The following is a 23,914-nucleotide window of genomic DNA, read 5'->3' as shown; positions in this document are numbered from 1 at the left end:
GGCAGTATCTCCTTTCTCCATTCCCATGTTGACTTACTTCTTAGAATACTTTCTGCAACTTTATGAATATAATACTCTGGTTGATGTTATTCTACGTAAAGATCTGCATCCAGAATCATACTCTCTCCTTATTTATAGGACCTCCCACTTCATCATTGTTCGTTTACATTTTGCTTTAAAACCTTCTGCTTGTTTCATGTATATGAACCTTAACTGTGTAATTGTGCAGCTCTAAATTATCCATACAAATCAGCTAATTGTAAACCAGCTCTTTCTATGGAGAGGATCAACTTTTCCTAATTAACTCTTGCCCTCTTCTCCTCTCATATAAATTCCTTCAACTCTTTATTAATTAGTATCCACAACTCCTCCTCTGGTTGATAAAAAATATGCTTGACCAGTATATCAAATTAAAGTGACTAAAAACATTTTCACTGCTTGAATCTTACTGTCCAAATCCATAAATAAGAGCTTCCTGTGTCTCAGTTTCTCTATTATCTATTGTTTAGTATCTTTGTAAATATGCTAGATACCATAACAAAATAATTTTAATCCATACACCTACATACATCATCTTATCTTGCCCCATAAATATAGGTATTGCTGAACCATTCCATGTGTGCGTACACACTGCTGTAGCCTTTATTTTAGCTTCATTATTTTATATCCTGAAAAGACTTGAAACTATCTTCAAATATTTCTCAACACAGAAATGTCTCTTTCTGGATTTATCACTTACAAAATAACATAATCCACAAATAAAACCTAATTTTTCTTGATTAGCATACCAGTTATATCCACAAATTTCTTAGTGCTCTATTTTCCTTGCCAATGACTGTAAATATAAAGCAAATAATAAAGAGCTAAGAGGACATTGCTGCCTTGTTCTTCTGCTCAAACAGATTATCAAAAAGGAACCCTCCCACCTTAATTCTGGCCTTCGAGCCTTCATACATCCTCTTTATTAACCCTGTTAATGCATCAGGGAATGCAAATGCTTCCATTACCCTATTCATAAAATCACAGCTTACTCTTTTAAATGCTTTCTCTGGACCAAGACCCACCAACAACAGTAGTATTTTCTTAAGTTCTGCTTTTCTCTGGCTTATCATTGTTTTATTAAAGCTGTCAAATGTTTGACTCCCTTTCACAAAACCATACTGTCCCATAGCTATCACTTTTGGCAACACAGTTAGCATTCAGTTAGCTAGTATTGACATGAACATTTTATAAACATGGCTTAAAATTGAAATGTGTCTATATTAACCTGGATCATATAGGTCACTCTTTGTGTAATACAGACACCACAGCTTTGTCCAAGATACTGGTGCTTCCCCTTCTTTTAGCTACTATTAAACAAAACCTTCCAGATCTTGAACACTGTCTTCCCTCCTAACTTCCAGACTTTCACAGGAATACCATCTGTTTCTGCAGACTTCCCTGTAGACTGGCCAAACATTACCATTTTTTTATCTCTTGTTCTCATATCTTAACTATTAGTTTTTGCACTTCATCTTCCTGTAATGTTGGCATAATTAAGTGTTCCATAAATATTTCCAGTTTTACTTTTTTCTTGGTTTTCTCAGTCCTGTGCTTTATTAATACAATTTCTGAAACACCTCTAATACCTCTGTAGAAGCACTTGTTATTTTTCTTGTTAAGGGCTTCATAAGTTTGGTGGCAACTCTTTCTACACTCTGTTGCCTAAGTCGTTGTCTTAGAAGTTTTTGTTTTCCAGAGTTTTTATCAAAAATAGTTGCTCAACAGCATTCTTTTTAAACTCATGCATATTATCCAACTACTCTCTAATTTTCCCTTTAGTACTCTGCAGTTACTCCCTTTTCATTACCCTGTAATTTTATCTTAGTTTTTGTGGTGAATGATCTGAAATAGTCATTGGATGTGTGTTGAAGCTTTCACTTAAATACACATACTCCTGTGAAAATATAATGCATTTCCAGTCTAACACAGTTATTTTACCTTGGGGACTAATATGTAAATTTTGTCTGAGTTGTTACTGAAATCATATCTTCCATACCAAATATTTTCATAAATTTCTTCATAATTCTACATTTCATGTGTTATATTTTTCTTTTTAGGTCCCCCAATACATCCTTACTATTGCAAATCAAGTTCCAGCATCCTTACTATTGCAAATCAAGTTCCAGTCATCACATAGAAATAATATTCCCTGCCAAAAGCTGATTATATCTCCAAAAAAATTCTCAAACTCCATAACAGCAGTTATTGGTGGAATATAAATATATTTAATATAAATAAATATATACTGGCATAATCCTTCTTCCTTGCCAATAGGCCTTTGTCTTTTTTTGTCTTTGATTACTATTGCCACCCCTCTAGCAAACAGTATTATTACTCCCCTTTCCTTTGTCCCTGATATACTACAGAATATCTATCCTGAAATCCTTTCAATGTCAAATTCACATGCTCATTTCTTTCCAAATGTCTCCTGTAAATAGTACTATCTCCTGTAGCATTACTATTTGTACCCTACATTTCTTACTATAATTTAATATTTTTTCCTTTATGTCTATATCTATAAGTCCATTCACATTCCAAGACAATGTGGACAGAGTAGCTATTTTGATAGAAATATGTTGTTGCCCCATTATACTTAGTTCTTTTGAATCTGCATTTCCAACTTTTGTCTTGCATGCATGCACACTGTTTGGCAGGCAGATCTTCTATGCTGTTCTTTCTTCTCATCTTCATTTGAACCTATGTCACATTTCCAAGACTTTCCTGCTCTAATAAAATTTTAACTTTACTTAAAACAAGCACATAAAACTATGTACATTTTAAACTAATGACATTTAACCACAAATTGACAGCTGCACACATAGGCATTACCTAATCTAAAATGAAGGTTACCCATGTTAAAGCACATATTAAAGACTGTGTCCTCTCTTACACCAGTTGCTGTCTATACTTTTCTTATCTCTATTCCATTCTCAGATATGAAAAACAGCTTGCATGCATTCAGATAACATTAACTTTTACCATAAGAAAAAGTGCCCTGGCTACTTTTAAATACAACTAAATTGTGCACTGTTTTATGAAATGTGTTGAAGTGTAAGGCTGCTGTGGAGGCTACTATTTCTGATTCACTTCCCCCAATTTCAGACTTTATTTTTCACTGAACAGTTTGTGACTGTACCCTTAACAAAGAGTCCTCAGAATTCTCAAGATTAATTGCTTGCACATGCAGAAGTCTTGTCAGCAATGAGGAAGAAATACAGCTAACAAATTTGCAAGAATCTTTATACATTTCATTTAGAACACACTGTACAGAGTTTTCCTGTTTCAGGAGACTTTATGTCTCCCACTGAGTGCATATGCTAAAGGGGAAAAAAACTGAACACTCTGTACATTCAAGAAACTATGCATTGTCCATACCTGTCACTATTTTATGTTTCCTTTCAAGCCTGTTGTTTAAAAAAATGCCCATAGTGCAAGTCAAGGACATCAATCTAGACATCCACCCTTGTAAAAATAAGGGAAATTATCTTAGCACTGCATATAATAAAATTAGTACACTTTTACACTCTACCCCCACCCAGCAACTCAGGATCACATCATATATTAATTTAAACTTGCTTTTGTCCAGCCTTCCTTATTATAACACAGTGTAAAGCCTATATAACTTATAACTAAGAAAAAAGTGTTTGTTACTTTAATATTTTTAACATTTTCTCTTTAGTGTCCTTCTAAACATTAATGACAAAGTGGGGTATATGTTTTTTCAGTCCACCTGCAAGCTTAACAAAGTCAACACAATTCCAGTTTTCTGAGACACTTTTTTTTTTTTACAAAACCATATTTCACAACCATGACCGATCACAGATACTTTATAGTTTTCCATTTATTCCCTAATTTCATTGTTGCTGGTCTTCATCCCAATCATCTCTATCTCAAAAAACCACACTCTGGTTCAAGACCCGTGTACTCCTAATTCATCTTGTTGATTCCTATGTTTTTCTGTCTCTCAAGGATTTTCCTTTGGAACACTGGAAATGGTGTCACTGGCAATGACTCTCTTTGAGCTTTGTTAACAGAAGAATGAGAAGCAGAGTCCCATTCTGCTTGCTGACTCACTTTTTGTTGGGCAAACTTTTTTATTTCCTAGTTAGCCTGTTCTGCATAAAAAAATGCATTTGATACAAATGGAAAAAAATATTTTGAATTCAGCTGGATACATCAGCTTGAATCTCACACCTGATTCTCAACACTTCTTGATTTCTGGGATAAATGTGCTTCTCTTTGGTCTGGAAAACAGTCAATAATAATTTTCCACAAACATTCTGTTGTCTCCAATTTTTAATACTTTTCCTTTCTTCCATAGATTTGTCAGGATTAACTCTTTCTGCTGGTATGATTGCATACTTACTAATGTAGGTTTTGGCAACTTTCTCATGGACAGGTTTGGAGCATAAATGTGCCCTCTCATTTAACAAATCCTGTTGTGGAACACCACTACAGTTGCATCTTTATAAAATTTATATGGTCTGTTCCTTCCAGTTTCTCTGATGGAGCAAAAAATGCTGATGGGGATGAGCCAACTGAACAGACACACACACACACACACACACACACACACACACACACACACACACACACACACACACACACACACACACACACACACACACTTTTATCAGTGATCAAACTATATCGAGGATCAGTCACTTTTGGCCTTGGACTCCCTCCAACCCCGCCTTCTCTAGCCACATTTTGACAGAGCACAGGGTGCACTGATCGTATTGTACTGTGCATCACTGCAAGTCTATCATCACAGTATCAATGCCATATCTGAACACTGCTCAGGTCAAGCTGCGTTGCAGACACTTGTATTTTGGTGAATAAATCTTCTAGTATGAACTGAATATCCGTGAACATGACTGCATGAATTCTGTGAAAAGACAGATATTGGTCAAAGATTCAAAACTATATCAATAGATGGTCTAGACTTAAGCTTCCTTTCTTGGCCAGAACCACAGTAATTAAGATGAACATTCTTCCTAGACTATTATATCTGTTTCATTCAACCACCAGTATCCTACATAATAATTTCTTTAAAAAAGTTATATCTTCTATCTCTAGATTCGTATGGGCCCCTAAATCGGTCAGGATCAGTTACTCTAAACTTATTTATCCTAAAGAGCAGGGGGGTCTGGGCCTACCGGATTTCAAAACTTACTATGAAATAATCAACGCTAGTAGGGTATTAAAGATTACATCCTATCAGAAAGACAAGGATAAGTGGGCCCCGCCTTGGGTCATCCTGGGAAACAATTACATTAAATCATTAAAATTTAGTCCTGCAGCACTTCCATTCCTAGATGAAGCAAACATAAGCATATTGAAACGTACAAAAGGTCTACTATATAGTATAAAATCCCTTCAGGCTCTGTTCAAATCTTTGAATCTTTCTCATTCCTTCATGACATTACAACCAATTCATCTTAATCCCAACCTTAAATTGAATGGGTACATGTTAAACTTGGTGCAATACCCACTCCTTTTGAATATCTCTATCTTGGAGCTTTTCCCCTTCAGACATCAGACAATTTCTAACCTAAGAATCAGTTTGAATTTGCCCAAGAAATACCTGACCACGCTACGACAGGTTAGAGAGTTAACAGGAAAGTACCTAGATCATCCCCTGGTCTCGGAGGAAGACATTTCAGCCTGTAGAACATTAAAGAAACTTTTGCTTAGTGAGAAAAGGATGACCTCAAATGTATACAAGGTTATTATGTCACTCAGATATCAGAATGAGTTCATTATCTCAAAATTCTGGTTAAAAAGTAACCCTACCATAAACCAAAGCTCAATATCACAGGCTATAAAACGAAGCTCTAAAACCATCTCCTTCAATAAGTTGAAGTATACTCAGCTGATGATTCTGAACAATGCGTATTTTACTCCTGAAGCATTAAGTAAGATCTATCCTAATCAATCCCCTAAATGCCGCTATTGCACGAACCAAACTGATGATATCCTCCACCTGTTTTGGAGTTGCAAATGTTCCTATAAGCTTTGGTGTGCCTTGAGAGTGATACTGGAGAAAATCGGATATGAAAAATCCACCCTCTCATGGGAATTTACCATTCTGCACATTCCTCCTCCGGGTGTATCTGAAAGGAAATGTAAAGTTCTAATTCCTATCTTCATGTTAATTAAATATTACATTTCTCTTAATTGGAAAAATAGACACTCACTCTCTTGGGAGGGATTTAAACACATAGCTATTAAACACCTCAAGGCCCACAAATATTTGTTTCACAATATCAAACACAAACCAATTATTAAGGAATTTTGGGGCATTCTATCTGATCATATACTTAAATGAGTTTGTTTTACTTTTCTGTGCTTTTTGCTCCCTCATGTATGGACAGCATCTCTTTATACCTTACTGTGAGCAACTTATAATACTAGTTCCTGGGCAACGTAGAACGTGTACATAGTTCTTTTTTTTTTCTTTTTTTTCTTGATGTTGTTGATATGTATGATTTTTACTACATGGTTTTGTAATTTGTCTTGCTTTATGTATTTTTCTTTGATGTTCATTGATGTAAATGTTTTCTGAAAATTGCAATAAAGAGAATTATATAAAAAAAGAATTCTGTGAAAAGAATGTGATTCTTACAAAAGCAGCATGGTCAGTACTATTAAAACTACAATAAAGAGTATATTCCAAGTACACCAAAAAGACACTCAGTAAGAGCTATGAAATAAAACAAAATTTTAAGACACAAACCTCATCTTCAAAAAAGTCTTTACTCATAGTCTGCTTGAGTCCTAATACTGCTATCCTATACGTTTCATCCCTGCAGTAATAATTCTATATCACACAAAACAGCACAATATACACTGACAGATATAATGCCAATGTAGCAGAGTCCATCACATTTATTGCATTGTTCCCTACACAACTGCTGCAGTCAGTCTGCATCAGCAGCAGTAGTGGGCTTAATAACTTTATTGTGTGGATCATGTCTTTAGCAAGCTGACATTAAAGACATGAACTATGCAGAGTTCCTGACTTGTGTACAAAACATTGCTTTTACAATTCACTTTGAGAGAGATTTATTGATGATAACAGGTTGGCAAGAATTAAATTCTATAGCTGTTTTTTTAAAAAAGTTGCAAAATAAATAATAAGAAGCTGAGTAGGCACTTACCTACAAGTGCCCAAAAGGCATGACACCACTGAATAAAGACTATATAAGGAAATACCTAAAAATTAGTAAAACCTTAAAATAAGAGAACATAGGCATAGCTAGGCCATTTGTAGGCTGGGACAAGACCCTCATTTGGCACCCCCTGAACATACCTGAAGAGCTAACAAATGCATACTAATGCAAAACATTATTATTATAGCAACTTTCTGAGTTTATAAGAGCAATATGTTAAACTTTGTTCCTGATCCCCTCACTCTCTTACTGCTTAATATTACCAGTACATCCCTGGGGACAAGAGAATACATGTTCATAGTTGCAAACCAGTGAACTTGTGATCCAAAGTTATGCAACTTCAGAGTGGGAATAACAAATTAGTAGGACTGTGGGCGGCACAGCCCACACATAGAGGTGCATGGGGATTGCCCCCTGCTTACAGTTTGGATGTTTTTTTTCACAGGCTGTTAGTTCTCAGTTGTTTTGTGATTTTATATTTCAACAGTTTGCAGGATTCAGTCACTTGTGATATTACTAAACAAACCTTTATAGCCAATGATATAGCAGACCTCCATTATTCTGAGCATGTTATTTATACCAAAGCTGTATGGAATACATTCCCCACCTCCTTTTGAATCGTCAATGATCATACATAAGCATTGAGATAATCTCACTGAAATTTAGGCCAGGTCTCAAATGTGATGGCATGGGACATGCATAAGGTTAGCATAAATCAAGAACAGGAAGTACTGTGTATATTTATGATGAAACAGTTTTGGGAGAGTTCAGGTTTTGCAACAAATGAAAACCAAATCCACCTGAAATATCTTTGTATAGTTTAGCTATAACTCTGGCTGGATGGTGGCCATGAAGTGCAAATTATAATACAGATGGCCAGTTATAAATCATAATTTCTCCATGAATTGCTGTTTGCAGATATCAGGTCTAGGGCTGATCCATCATGAGGGTGGTGGTGGTGGTGGGGGTGTGTGAGAGACAAACTATGTCTTTCCTATATTGCTAGAGGGTGAGCTCAGAACTACTAATTAACTTACAGTGTCCAAGTTAAAATTTGTCAAGCTCTGGTCATTCTTCCTCATCATTAAGAATGTTTTCTCTACTGCCAGTGTGAGGACATCTCCCATCAATGTTGTACACTTTCCTTATGTAACTAATTTACCAATAGGACCCCCAACAGTAGGAGACTGAAAGGGACATGTATTCCAAAAATATCTCAGAGGTAAATAAGTAATACCAGTGCAGACCAAGACATGTAATCAGTTCATCTCTGATAATGAGCAGTAAACCAAAACAACTATTGTAGAAAACATTAAAAAATACATTTTCTTCTTCTGTGTGCAAAGCAAAAGAATGAACTTTCTAGTCCAAAGAAAAAAAGTTGTCACTTGATAACAACTCGTTCACTAAACTTCACGCTTCAACCGTTCTCTGCTTGGGAGACTACAAATAAAAGGATTACAGAGAAAGTATGTTGCATTTCCTGTAGTTTAAGTACCTTTACCCCACTACTGAAACCTGAACCTCAGCTGCTTGAACGTAAATAATAGGTTAGGTTGCTGAAAATATTGACACTCCCGCTTCATATGGATAGAAGACAGTTACTGGTCTGCCAGCCATTGAAATGTTGCTGTTCTTGTTTTTGTGCTAACTCTAATCCTTCCAGTTCTGATTACTGTTTTGTTACTTGGTGATTAGATAATTGGCTAGATTGATGGCTTTGCTGTTTCATGAACTGCAGCATGTTTTTTTCTTGTCTGTAATATCACTGCTTTACTATTACACCTGCATTTCACTGATTATTATTTGCACTTTTTCCTTTTTTTTTTCCTCCTAGAGGACACTTTAAAAGACATGTACAAACAGGAAGTACATTTCTGAACATGTGGTTTCAACAAAAACAATCATGGGTGGAAAACATACAAAATTAAACTTAGAATACAGAGAAGTGAGACAGTGCTGCCTTCCTTTTAACCAAAAATGACTACAAGTTATTAGATTACAGTTTCAATTCTGCAGTTAAACTAAATTGCTTTATGAGATATATATGTTCATTTAACAGATTCATAAATTCCAGAGAGTTGACAAGTCTCCAAAACTACTGCAGCTAAACATACATGTAAACATTAGTTACTAATACTACATTTCTGTTTAATCTATTTATGTTGTTTCCTCTCTTCACTTTAGCATTCCATGAATTCTGTAAGCTAACAGTGAGTAATCATGCCAAAACATGCTAAACTTTTGGAATTTTACAGATAAGCTGCTGTGACAGACTTATGCCTTGTGTATGGAGCCACACCCCTAATTCCTTCTTTGAAATCATTTTTAAACACTTTATTACGTTGTCTGTGAAGCCTCTCCGCCTTCTTCTTAGAAAGCTTTTTTTTTTTTAACAGTTTGTTGTTCTGACTCATTCTCACTTGTTACATTTAGTACTTGCTTTGTTGACTACAGTCCTACAGCTGTGTGATAAAATGAGCTCTACAAGTCTGTCGTTCAATCCATTAGTAAAATCCATGCATTTTCTAGTATTCCTGCTTTTTTACTCTGCTGAGGGTAAAAAGATGCTGGTGGTACCCATTGGTGGTAGTCACTGGCTGAGCATGCAGATTGTGGTGCAAGAAGTGGCACAAAGAGGACATGATACTGTTATCCTTGCTCCACAACAGAGCTTTATGTTCGGAACTTTGAAAAGTCAGCAGTTAAAATATTTCAAAATACCTTTTACCGAAGAAGATTTAATGAAAGTTGTCGAGAACATGAAAAAAGAAATGTTCTACAAAGAACCCTACTTGCTGAAATATGGGCGAACAGTTTTGTCTCATGTGGAAATAGCAAACTTACTTTTTGCTGCTTGTGAAAGTCTCATGTCTGATGAAGAACTCCTGGATTCCCTGAAAAAGGAAAACTTTGATATTCTGCTAACTGATCCATTCAGTCCCTGTGGTTCCATACTTGCTCACTATTTGTCTGTTCCTTTTATGCATTTCTTGAGGGCAACCCCCTGTGGTTTAGAATATCGGGCCACACAGTGCCCAAATATCCCATCATATATCCCTACAATACTGTCTGGTCTCTCAGATCGCATGACATTTTTTCAACGAGTGCTAAATGTTTTTAATGCTTTAACAGAACCCCTATTTTGCAAAGCTATGTACTCATCATTTGAGGACTTGGCCAAAAAGGTGTTACAACAAGATATTTCACTGCAGGAGGTTGTGAGCCATGCAGCTATATGGCTAATGAGATATGACTTTGTTCTGGAAAATCCAAGACCTCTGATGCCAAATATGGTCTTAATTGGTGGCATCAACTGCAAATCGAGCAAGAGCTTGACACTGGTATGTACTTTATTTGACAATTTTTTAATGACTGCTTTAGTCTAGTTTATATCACTGAACTATTCATACCACCTGAAATAACAATGCCAAGCTGATAATAAAATATGGAAACAATAAGTTCCTGATAACTTATTTGCATACTGGAAATATAATAACCTAGAGAGGAAGTCTTGTTTGTTGAAGCTTATTTTCAGATTTGAACTAGGACACAGGATAAATAAGAAACAATGCTGACATTGTGGTTATCAGTGGATGATGACAAATGAAGTGTGTATGCATTGCAATGATAGATGTTAGAGACTTACAAAGTTTAGTGCAGTTTTTCCTATCAAAGTTGAACATAGATGTGGTATTTGAGTTCCAGACAAAGCAGTAGAAAAGAAAGCAGAGAGCAGGTACGTTCAGAAATGAGAGAAGATGGCAGGAGGAAAAAAAAAAGATTTCAGTCTGTAAATAGTAAGAAACAAATTACTTAGAATACCAGAACAGATGGAGGCTGTAAATGTCAGTAACTTGAAATTGTGAAAAACAAAGCTACAAGGAGATGCAAGAAAGAAGGAACAGGCATTTATTTTTCATTCATTTTCTGAGTCATACTTTTCAAAGAGGAATGTACCTCTTTTAGTGAGTTTTCCCAGTCTCCAAAAAGGGCACTCCTCTCAAAACAAACTGCACACATACACACCCCCACCCCCACACACACAGTCAGCGTTTGCAGGATTCAAACCACTACCTATGTTATGATACTAGAGAGAGATGCATTAACATGGCACGCTATTTGCTTTATTGGCTGGTTTCCCTTCTCCTGCTGTATTTATAGGATGGTGACATCATCAGACTGGACATGGTGATGTGTGTACACTTTGTTTTATGCCATTCCAGGAATGGTCCATGTGGGTCAGCAGGTGTCAACAGCTTGAACAGGACCTCATAATCCTTACCTTGTGTGATCTATCTGTGGACACATTGACATTCCATGATATGTCAACACATATTTATACACAGCTTGTTGGTTTTGTGGATACTACATGTGTCTGGGATGTTGATAAAGGGCTATTCAAAGTCTATGTGAGACATGTGTAGCTGTGTTCAGTGATGTATGCCCTGGGTGGCTGCCTTGCGAACAGTCTAACATGTTTGGGAACCATGATCCTCACATGAACATACCACAGTTGGTAGGGTTGTGTGTATGTCAGCTTCCAAAAGCTCTGTTTATGACTTCAACCATGATGGACTCCATGACCTTGCAGATCAGACTTCATAGGTGTACTGGACTTGACTTCCCATGGTGTGTTGTGCACCAACACTTGTGGGGAGTGCCATATGTTGCTGTAACACATTCAACGGTTCCACATCCTGTGTACTGTGTAGGGGGTGAGGCTCAGCTGACTGTTTAGGTGCAGGATCTGTTTGTTCTGTAGTTTATGCATGACACATATTGAGAATCAATGTATTCCACTTGCTGCCATGCTTTTGGCATTGGGGGTAGCTGCTTGTCCATTCTACATGTGATATCTCCTGGTATGATGATATGGACTATCGTCAGTGGGAGGTGGGTATGTATATATATGGGCCTGTCTGTCAGGATGTTGGCATTGTCAGTCAGGTACAGTTGGCCCTGACTCAGGACATATATGGGTGTACATTGCTATTTATGACATAGCTGATGGAGGTGTCATGATTCAGTCTGGACTCCTTCTCAGCTACTCTTTACAAAACACCAATGAACCTGAGCACTAATCCCTGTTATACTCTTTTGCACACTTAACACCCTACTGATCCTTTGTGATCAGGCTACAGAGTATGTCATCATAATATCCTGGCATGTCCAGGAGTCGGTTTCATGCGTGCTCTCCAGTCCAGCTGGTGAATATTGTGATGCTGACACAATGTCACATCTGCCTCATGTACACAGACAACCCTCTCCTCCTCCCGAAAAACTCAGATATATGTGTGAGATGCACCTATATAGACATACAGGGTGCTGAACTCTCTCGACCCATGACTGGCACAGTCTATCAAGTGGTGAAGGTAACCACACACACCACATATCAGTCTCACATATCTTCTAATGACAGCACTCAAACCACATTATCACACATAGACATACTTGGATGCTGTAAATGAACTCTGCCTAAGCAGCAGAGACCTCCAAAGCAGACACACACACAACTGCTACCCCACTACAATACCCACATATCACATAGTTCACAATGTCAGTGTGCCACACAGTCCCTGCCCTTCGGGCTAAACAACACACCTAATACACTTGTAATAGGTGACACATATTGTCAGACTCACTGACGTACCACTCACCAGCCCAAACAAGGGAATAGTCACTTTGGGCTATCTGTCGGGTGCCAGGATCTGCCACATAACACATGCAGTCAGGTCACTCCAAAGCAAGTACAGGACTGGCACCATCATTGTCCATGCTGGTGCATAAAACCTCAGATGTTACTCCCTGGACCACATGACATGATACATGGAGGAACACTCTGATCATGTAGCCCAGGCCAGTATGACCCTGACCTTGTATAGCATCTTACACCCACCAATTATGATGTCACAGTATACAGACAAACACATCATGTTTAACAGTTGGCTAACAAATTGGTGTCATTCATAGGGGATACAGTGTTTGTCAGCCTGTGGTGACATGCTCGCCATGCCACGTAGCTTCACTTTGGACAGCGTGCACCTGTCACCCTTGGACTTTCGAATGCTGGCTAAGGCTCTTGCTACCACCATAGTGCCTTTTTTAAGCAGGGCTCAAAAGACAAACCCACCTCCGTAGACATTACAGGTTAAATGAAACTAAGGGTAATGCTGCTTAACACCAAATGTGTTACCCTCATATTGTGGCCACTCAGGACTCTCCTCAGTATGGAGGATAGTGATATCTGTGCAGTAACAGACGCCTGGTTCAGGCTCACTTATGCACACCAGGTTATGTTCCATACCATGCTTTCTGACCACAAGACTTGGAACAGACAATACAACTAGGGGGAGTATCCATATACATCACAGATACACACACCTCCGGGTTAGTAGCATTGCACAAAGCATCACAGACCATACATATACAACTACCATTGTGCAAAACTGCCTTTCAGTTTGTTGCCTGCTAAAGACCACCCTCCCAAACTCAGGAACCACACTCGGCTTTCATGGGAACTATGGAGAATATGAAGGTCTCCACAACCACCGTTATATTGGGTGACTTCAAATACACAAATATTGACTGGGGATACTACTGAAGGCTCAACACCCTCGCCCAACAGTCGTTACAATTTGTAGACTCATATGCTATGACACAACCAGTCACCACAGCCACAAGGGGGAATACATATTGGACCTGATCATCACCAACATGGGGAGTCTATGTTCCACAGCAGCGATATACCCCTCATTGGTAAGGTCAGAACATATGTGTATCTCACTGGACATACATATACCCTCCACACACCCATCCTGGGTAATCTTGGTGAACTTCTCATGAGCCAACGTCTCACTTCACCAAAGCAAGGTGGTATCCTTCAGAGACCCTGAGACAGTGGCAGATATGGCTCAGACTCCTGAATCCTTTACATACACATTCTATGGACACCTAGTGGACTGCAGGGATTGTGCTATCCCAAATAAAAACAGGACTCACTCCTCCAATGGCAGGGGACCTGTCTGGTAGACCCCAGCCATTAATAAGCTGTACAACGTCAGGAGGAAGCTACTACATGATAGAGCACAATCCCAGACAGGGAAGGCATCTGTGATCTGTACTAGCAGACAGCTACGATCACTCATGAACTTTTCTAAGAGCCGCTTTTACCAGACAATTGCACCAGACATGTAGGACTATCACACAGCCTTCTTCAGTTATGTCAGGAACCTGGGTGGACACTCACTGATATGCTGTGAGTTACTGCATACTGACTAAACTTACCCTGAACCCACTGGCATTGCCAACATCCTGGCAAACAGGTTCAGTGCAGATGTCTCCCCCCCCATCCCCACTAAGGAGCAACTATCCATCCCAACAGAGTGTAATCTCCCTGATATCACACAGTAACAGGTGAGTGCTGCCATCCCCAAAGCATACATCACAGCATCAATGGGACCAGATGCTGTCCCGGCCTGCATCTTACACGAGCTACCTACAGACACTGTGTCCTACACATTTCATCGTTGTTGTGGGCAGATCTTGCCTCTTGAACCTGTTTGTATTCTTTAAACGGTTAACAGGTCCATCGACATAGGGACGGCTGTCCACACAACCTACCTGAACCTTGCAAAACCCTTCAACACAATAACCCATTGAGCCATTATGCATAGGCTCACCAGCATCGATATGGACACATATCTCACACGATGGATTGCTACTTGGATCAGGGATAGCACCCACATCAATAGAATTGCAGGTGCCATGTCTGACTATACATCAGTTACACATGGCATCCCACACGGCTCAGTCCTGGGACTTCTCTTGTTCAGTATATATTTGTCTGATGCACAGGCTACCACAGCGGGAATATGGCTGACCATGTTTGCACTTGACTGCAAACTGGGTGCCATAATCAACTCTCCAGCTGCCACATACATACTCAAACAGGGTCTCACAGAGATGGATGACTGGTGCCTGAGCCATGGTCTACAGCTAAATGCCATTAGTTGCATAGTAATCCCCTTTGGGAATAACAACATGCCCACACATTACCACATAGGTAGTACTCCATTACATACAGTAGGAGCTGTTAGGGGTTTGGGGACATGACTTGTTCATACTGTCGCCTTTGACAATCGCGTTGCCAAAGTGGTTGGACAGACCTTCTATATAGGCCACCTTATCCCATATGGTTTCACATCTAGATCGAGTGAGGTCATTGTGCCCCTATACTCATCACAACCATGCTTGGTTACAATGCCACATTTGGGGTGTACATTACCTGACACCTGCAGCAACTGTACTGGCCACAGAAGTTCCTCACCAAGCAGATCTAGGGACTCACAAGGATGGCCTGCACAGTTCGGATGCAGTAATTCCAGCTCTACTCAGTTGCTTACCACCTACTCGGATATGATGTGTGCCTGTTGCTTACAGATATACCTAACCCAGAATTACTGGACATGCTCCACCTCAGGATATCTGACTCCCTTGGAGCTACACACTCCAGGGACATATACCTCAGCACAGATGTTAATAGGACATGCTGGAAGGACAGATTCTTATCCCAGAGGCTCCACTCACTCCGGATTGTAATCCCAGTTTCACATAAGCAAAGCCACCCACTGACCACCTACAGGAGACATCTTGATGACTGTATGGGTGATCATATGTTTACCCCTGGGATATCTTCTGTGTCCCTGCTAGACAGAGGCACACTAGCCTACACGTACATGGGCTATCTTATGTGACCTACTATTCACACGCACAGTGTAGTAATCTGACAGGGTTGCGAATGCCAAACACACTCTGGCTAGGCTTGTACATGCCCTAAGGCAGATAGCCTAGTATCGACCTCTGAACCTATGCTAATGTTCGGGATGCACAATGTTTATTGCTGATACTGTTTTCAGGTCTTTATCGTCTTTGCTTTACCAGCTTCTATGAACAACTTAGGTATCTGCTGAACATATTTGATTATGACAGGGTTCCACTATATTATATATGTGTCTGTTGTCATATAACTGTGTGCACAGGGCAGATTGCTGGATAGTGAGAGGTTCCTGGGTTAACACATACAACTGCCAGATATGTGTGGCCCACTGCTGTACTCAGACATGGCCTAAGTGTGTTTGCATGCCCAGTTCAGGCTTTCTGTGTTTTGTTGCCTGACATTTGACTCATTTATTCAAGTGTGTGAGCATGCCCAGTGTGACCTTTCAGTATGTTGCTATCTGAGGTCCACTACATTTGTTGATGTGTGTGAACATGACCAATATTAACATTTATACTGTGTGTGTTGGAAGTCAGGTTCTGTTCTTGCTGCAGGACTCACCTTTGTGGCACAACTCGAGAGGGATTATGCTGTGCCTGCAGGGTTTCCATGAGATAATTTGCATAGACTTATCAACATTCCTTCCTACAGGCTGACCACTGCAATACTGTCATGGTTTAGTGGTTCAGTACTTTAACTATAGTGCAAAGTATCCTGGGTTCGAGGCCCATCACTGCTTTATATTTTCATAATGAGCAGACCAGACTGCTTAAGGGCCAGTTAAGCAAATGTGAGCATGTTGGCTTTTGTTCAGCTATGCCCTACTTAGACCAGGCTTGTCCGACATTGCTCAATATTCACCAACATTGCTGGATGGTGCCCAATATTACTCAACATTGACCACAGTTGTGCTAGTTGGTGTGTGTGATTTTGTTTGCATATACTACATGGTGGTAAATGCTGTTTAGCACTACTTTATATTGCTTAACACATGACAATCATGCCTCAGGTGGTGCTGCAGGGCTGCCTATGTCGGATGCACATACTACACTCCCTGTACATGTTTGAAAGCAGGTAGTGTCAACTTAGGCATCCCTTTTACTATATGTGCAAGTCAAAGAGAGGTATAATTTCCAGAGTTCCTACTGAGCCAGTGTATGTGCTATGCATTGCCTCTTTGCCAAGGCCAAAGCATACTGGGCACACCTCCTTCTGCCTACTGGGGCAGGCACAGGTTGTTCCTCCTCTGAGTCACGCTCTGCCTGTGATGGCCTTGGCAATGGTGGGGGGCTGTTTGGCCCAGGCCTATGCTGGTCCTGCTGCAGCTGTTTTTGCAGAATCATATTATGTAGCATAGCACATACCATGAGAATTTGGGTACATGTAGTTGGAGAGTACTGCAAGGCTCCACCAAATGTGTCCAGGCACCGGAACCATGACTTGAGCCGCCCAAACACACGCTCGATTACATTACCTGTTGGTGCGTGTGCCTCATTATGGCGTTCCTGTTCAGGTGTGTGTGCGTTTCTGATGGTTGACATCAGCCACGGCTCCAGTACATAGCCAGCATCCCCCACTAGGTGACCATGTGGGATGTCCCCATTGGCAAATGTCTGGTATAGCTGCATCAGATGCCAGATATGGGAATCATGGTAGCTTCCAGGGCAGCCAGCACACACATTCAGTATTATGCCCTGGGCATCACACATGACCTGGCAGTTGATGGAGGGGAAGCCCTTGCGGTTGAAGTAGACCCTACCCCGCTCACCGGCTGGTGCTTTGATGCATATGTGCATGCAGTCTATTGCACCCACTACCTCAGGGTATTCTGCTATTTGCTGGAAGAGATGCATATTGCTGGCCAATACCTCACGGGAATTGGGGAAATATCCACGATCACCAACATGTGCTGATATGGCATCCAGGAACTGGTGCAGTACCCTGGATGCTGATGCCTGTGATATCCCCATCATATCACCTGTTGGTTTCTGGAAGGTACCTGTTGCTAATATTCTTAGGCCAACACATACCTTGGTTTCCACTGGGATGGGTTCCTTTCTCTTGGTTCTGTGTGTGAGGCGTGGCCTGCACAGCTCAACAATTTGCTGCAGGAGGTCTCTGTCCACTCTATAGTGCTCCACTATCTCCAGCTCATGTAGCCCCTGGTAGGTTACCCTGGGCCTGTATACTCTTCTCCGTCTCCTCATTGTGGCTTGTCCAGCAGCATTTCCATTGTCACCACCCTCAACATGTTGCATATGTTGCCTTATAACAGCAATGGCAGCCCCTAACATTTCTTTGTCTCAATAAAGCTTTTTCAGTTTTCACTTCTATTAGCTTACTGCAGTGTCTCTTGTGAGAAACATAATGGACTGTTGTTTGTAGAGTTTTAAGTGCTAGGCTGGGTTGGGCTAGTGTACTGCCTATGTAATTGCCTGATTCTGATTGTTTTCACCTGCTAGCTCTGCTAGTACTCCCTGGTAGCTCCCTACTATTTGTTGTGCTTCCTTTTTCCTTTCTGTTTCCTCGGGGGGGCAGCACTGCGCACACAAGGGCAAACATGCTCACAGCAGCTCACACATGCGCACACATGCTTACACGGACTAAAACTTGCTTATTCGGGTTAAAACACGCACACACCAGCGCAAACGCGCTTACAACTCTTTAAACAGCCTTATACATGCTTACTCCGGCTTAAACGCGTGCACTCATGCTTACACGCGCGCACTCTGTCTTACTCGGGTTTACAGGTGCGCACACGCACGCATACCCGCTCAGCAAGAAACTTTGGTGTTATCCACGGCATACACCTTCCATTTCTTGCCTTTAGCTAGCCTACCTGTTGACACACCTCTTTCCATGATGTGTAAATGACAGCTGACACATGCCACCCTGCTCCAATGAGCTTCCCTTCTTTCATACATACCCCTCTCATGATGTCACCTATCTTCTACTCTGTTACTCCCCTTATCCTACTCCTACACTCCACTGACTGTGCTCATTTGCTATGTAAACTTGTGATTCACTATCCTAACCCTCCTTTGCATAGGATTGCCTACTAATGCTTGGTTACATCTCTTAGACTGAGCATCCCCCCTTAGCAACCTGTACTCGGTGGCCATGTTGTCTTCAGCCTGCCATTCCCTTGCATTGTACATTAACAATTTAAATAAGATCCACATTTGTGGGTTTTAATTTTTAGTTTTCTGGTTTTTAGAGCGCAGCCTGTTTGTGCGGCTCTGCGCTACGCTTAAACATCGGAGATAGGAGAAAAAAAATTTTTTTTTTCATATTGCATCGGGAAACATTGCCAATGGCCGTATATTTGGCCATTGGCATGCTTCTTGCACTGGATGCAACCTTTATTTGGAGCTGTCATGGCTCCGTTTTGCTATTTGCAGAACGGTACTCAGTTGTCAACTGAGTACATTTCTGCAAATAACACTGCTCTTACTCGGACAGGTTCGGGTTTCCTGAATCGCAAATCTACCTCATTTGCATGCCTTTCGCCTGCAATTGAGGTAATTTGCATATCCCAGCCCTGTCCGTGTAAGAGTCATTTTAGGAGCTCTCTTGCATGTCCCTGCAGGCTGTTCCTGGATCGCTCGTCAGACATGATGGCTGCATGGAGTCTTACTCTACTCTTAGACTCCATGCAAGCCATCATGAATCCGGCCCATCATGTACACTTAGTGTAGGTGTTATTGAATCTGGTCCAATGAGTATGCCATGAATTAATGGACTAGGATAAGATTATTATAATAAGATAAGTGAAGAAAATAAGAATTTGTCTGTGCAAGTATTAAATTATTGCTTATAGAATGGTGTTACAGATGAGAAAATTTGTGAGGGAGTAATACTTTTTATATAAAAATGGAGAGAGAAATCATGTAAAATATTTTGTATATAAAGAAGAAAGAAATTATATAAAAATTGGAGGCCATTAATGGTTGACTATAAATTACTAATAAAAAGTGCACAAAGAGAATAGAAGATGTTGCTAAATAATATATTGGATACATGTATTTATGATACTGAGAGTGGGGAAAATTAAGATATGGTAATTATTGTGAGGGAGGTATGCATAATATTTTATATGCAAGAGGAATGGGGCCAAAATAATATTATGTGATGTCAAAAAGGCATATGATTGCGTAAGTCATAAAAGTATGTTTGAAAGTTTGGCTTATTATGGGATACATAACATATAAATTTAGTAAGAACTGTATACGTCAGTTCATGGCATAAAATCTTGATTAATGGGTGTTTCAGTAAGGAAATAAAAATTCAAAGATTTTTTTTAGCAAGGGTGTCCTATAAGTGGGACTTTATTTGTTATGGTTATGAATGCTGATGAATGCAAAAAGAAAAATTAGGAGGGACAACAAAGATTTGAATGATGCTGAAATTCCAGTTTATACAGCTTATGCATCTCTATTTATGGAAAGGGGTGGATTAAAGTAGCACTATTTGAAAAAGAAGAATGTATGAGTAATGTGGGTTTAAATTTATATAGTATAGAAGTATTTTTTTACAAGCAGAGATCAAGATTTTAGATGTTTTAGATGTATGGTTTGGATATAGTGACATGATATATAAATATTTTGAGTTATCATATAGGAACATGGTACATATATTTGGGGAAAGTTAGGCTATATTGTGGGTGCATATTCATATCCAATTTGCTTTTAAAAAGAAATAATATAAATTATTTTTTTCTTTTTATGGGGGGGGGGGGTCAAAGCTTAACCCAGTCAAAAAGAAATGTTATAATGTATGAGTAAATATGGTGGTTTAGGTTTGAAAATGTTTATTGCTTATTTGACAAAACTGCATTTATTTTGAGTTCTTAAGAAAATCATTAATAAAAATGAAGGAGTTGTTGGAAAGATAATGTGGAAGGGTTATAAAGAAATATGAGAGGGAAGTAAAAAGAAAAAAAAAACAGATCTGCAAGGGAAGAAGAATAATTCGAAATGATGAAAAGGTGGAAGGGGGAATGGCTAGTAGCAATAAAGAATTCTAGGAAGGAAGGGTATGAGTATATTACTGGAAATGTTATTATGTGAAAATCTTGATGATTGAGATGATGTGATAAAAAGCAATAGAATATAGAAGATTTAAGATTTAAAAGCAATTTCAAAATGCAATATTTTATGGTGATTAATGACAGAAACATTTCCAGCTATGAGTGATGACATTAACTGGGGTAGAACACTAATCCCCATGGACCTTTTTCAGACTCAGCCTAGAGGCACTGCATGGTTAAGTTATTTGCTCATAACTGCCCAGTAGGCAGAATGAAAACTGAAAGAATCAAACCTTGGACAGTAGGTCATTAATAGCTCATACCCTCATTCCTCTGGCCTATAATTGGTAACCACTAAGTTTTTTTTTTGGAGAGATATAAGATGGTGTTCTCTGGTGTGGGGTGCATTAATAAACTTCAGAATTTTTGTGTTTTTGTGACCTAAATTGTTTTAATGTTTTGTTGTGAGATGAGATGAATTATGTGCAAGCCATATTTCATTCTAAGGAATAGTACTTTTATGGTAGTCAATTATCTGGCCTCAGCTGTAACTAGACTGGAAATTTCACATGGCTTCCATAACTGTTTATTGATTTGTCTACTTAGGTTTCAGTGTGGGGATGGAATGTAAAATATTTATCTGGGATTGTCCTTGGACATCTTTGTTGCATCAGTTGGGGTGGAAGGGTTCGCTCTGAGTTGGGGATAGTTATGCCATTACTGTTGTTGAAAACAATTTTTTAAAAGTTTTTCCTGAAGTAGGAAAAAACTCATATAAACAGAATTCTCAAATTCCCTGACATAAAGACCACTGTAAGGCTGTACTTAATTTATGAACATAAGTCTGAATAACTTATATGCATCTGATCATTATACTGACTGTGGATTGAAGTAATAAATCTGTGAGCTAATACATAATATTGAATAGGAGTAGTAGTCAGACTTCAGGATATTCTGGAAGAGAAATATATGAAAAGTGCTTCTTATCCGATTCATCCATCAAATGGAAGAGTAAAACCATATGTTTAGCAAATGAATAATATAACTAATAACAGTATAAATATTATATAACACTAGATATTGGTATTTGAAAATTCAAGGCTCCAGCTCATACAAGTCAGCAACTTGATTTTGTTGTATCCCAGCCATTTTCTTTATATTAGATGGCAGAGCATCTGTTTTATTTATAGGTTCATAGGTTCATACTAGGCTATCTGCCCTAGGGCATTTATAAGCCTAGCCAGAGTGTGTTTGGCTTTCGCCACCCATTTTAAATTAATTTTGCTATGCCCTTTTTCGAGGTTAGTATACTGTGCCTCTGTCTAAGTGATACAGAAGTGATACTCGGGGTAAACCTACAATCTCCCATTCACTCATCAAGATTCCTCTTGAAGAGAGTCAATGAGGGACTCTGCCTAACCTGGACTGGGATTTTATTCCAGAGTGAACGGAGCCTCTGGGTTATGAATCTGTCCCTCCAGCATGTCCTATTTATTTCAGTGCTGAGGTTCAAGTCTCTCGAGCACGTAGCTCGATGGGATTTGGATTTTCTGAGGTGCAGCATGTCCATTAATTCCGGGTTGGACATGGCTTTATACGTCAGGCACAGATCGCCTCTGAGCAGGTGGTATGCCACTGAGGAGAGCTGGAGTTTCTTTAACCGGGCAGCATATGGCATCTGTTTGAGCCCTTTGATCCTCTTGGTGAGGTACTTTTTTGGGTCTTTCCAGTTGCTGCAGGTGTCTGGTAAGGTACATCCCAAAAGGGGCATTGTACTCAATTATGGGCCTGATGAGGGATGAGTAAAGAGGCACAATGACCTCCCCTGATCCAGATGTGAATCCCTTCATGATTAGGTGGGCTATATAAAATGTTTTTCTAACCACTTTGGCCACGTGGTTGTCAAATGAGAGATTGCTATCAACTTGGGTCTCCAGGTCCCTAATTACTTCTTCTGTACTTAATGGATTACCACCTATGTGGTAATTTGTGGGCACTTTGTTTTTGCCAAAGGGGATGACTATACACTTTTTGGTGTTTAGCTTGAGGCCATGGCTCTGGCACCAGTTGTCTGTTTCTATGAGGCCCTTTTGGAGGATGCTTGTGTCGGCTGGAGAGTTGATTATGGCACCCAGTTTGCAGTCATCTGCGAACTTGGTCAGCCACAGTCCTTCTGTGTTGGCCTGTACCTCCGAGAAATATATACCGAACAAGAGAGGTCCCAGGACTGAGCCTTGTGAGATGCCACTTGTAACTGGTTTGGAGTCTGACATGGCTCCAGCAATTCTAACCATGTGGGTTCTGTCCTTGAGCCAGTTTGCAACCCATCTAGTGACATAGGGGTTTATATTTAAGCTGGTGAGCTTATCTATAATGCCCGAGTGGGGTATTGTATCGAAGGCTTTTGCGAGGTCCAGGTAGGCTGTGTGGACCACCTTCCCCTTGTCAATGGCCTTGGTGACTGTTTCAAAAAAATCAACCAGGTTTAAGAGGCAGGATCTGCTCTTAACAAAGCCAAACTGGGTAGGATCCAGTGTCTGTAGGTCCCCAATATCTTTATTTATGAGGTCCATGATGATCCTTTCCATAGCTTTGCAGACCAAGCTAGTCAGGCTTATGGGGCGATAGTTTCCAGGATCCGTTGAGGCACCACCTTTGTGGAGAGGGACCACTGTTGCTGTGCACCACTCTTTGGGTACATATCCTGTAGTAAGGCTGAGATTGAACAGTAGTTTTATGTTTGGGTTTAGCTCTTCTTGGAGTTCATGTAGGACGCAGCCCTGGACACTGTCTGGTCCCATTGATGCTGTGTTTTTTGCTTTGGAGAGGGCGGCTCTTACCTGAGCATCTGAGATGTCAGGGGGGCAGCACTCTGCTGGGATAGATATT

The 23,914-nt window shown here is 39.8% G+C and overlaps 1 protein-coding gene across 2 annotated transcripts in view; it reads left to right on the top strand.

Moving 5' to 3' along the window:
* LOC122804867 (UDP-glucuronosyltransferase 1A1-like) overlaps positions 1-23,914 on the top strand; it is an 879,031-nt gene that overhangs the window by 453,661 nt on the left and 401,456 nt on the right. The window contains exon 1 of one of the 2 annotated variants that reach the window (XM_044075044.1): positions 9,643-10,561. The exons of the other annotated variant lie outside the window; for it this stretch is intronic. Coding sequence (XP_043930979.1) covers positions 9,695-10,561 — 867 coding nt within the window. The 5' untranslated portion in view covers positions 9,643-9,694. Of the gene's footprint in view, positions 1-9,642; positions 10,562-23,914 lie in introns of those variants that run through there. 2 annotated transcript variants of the gene reach the window in all.

This window comes from Protopterus annectens, chromosome 6.part0 (assembly GCF_019279795.1).
Source record: "Protopterus annectens isolate FY-2018-M chromosome 6.part0, PAN1.0, whole genome shotgun sequence".
Taxonomy (NCBI): Eukaryota; Metazoa; Chordata; order Ceratodontiformes; family Protopteridae; genus Protopterus; species Protopterus annectens.
The sequence above is the reverse complement of the archived record's forward strand: the minus strand, read 5'-3'. Positions and strand labels throughout refer to the sequence as shown.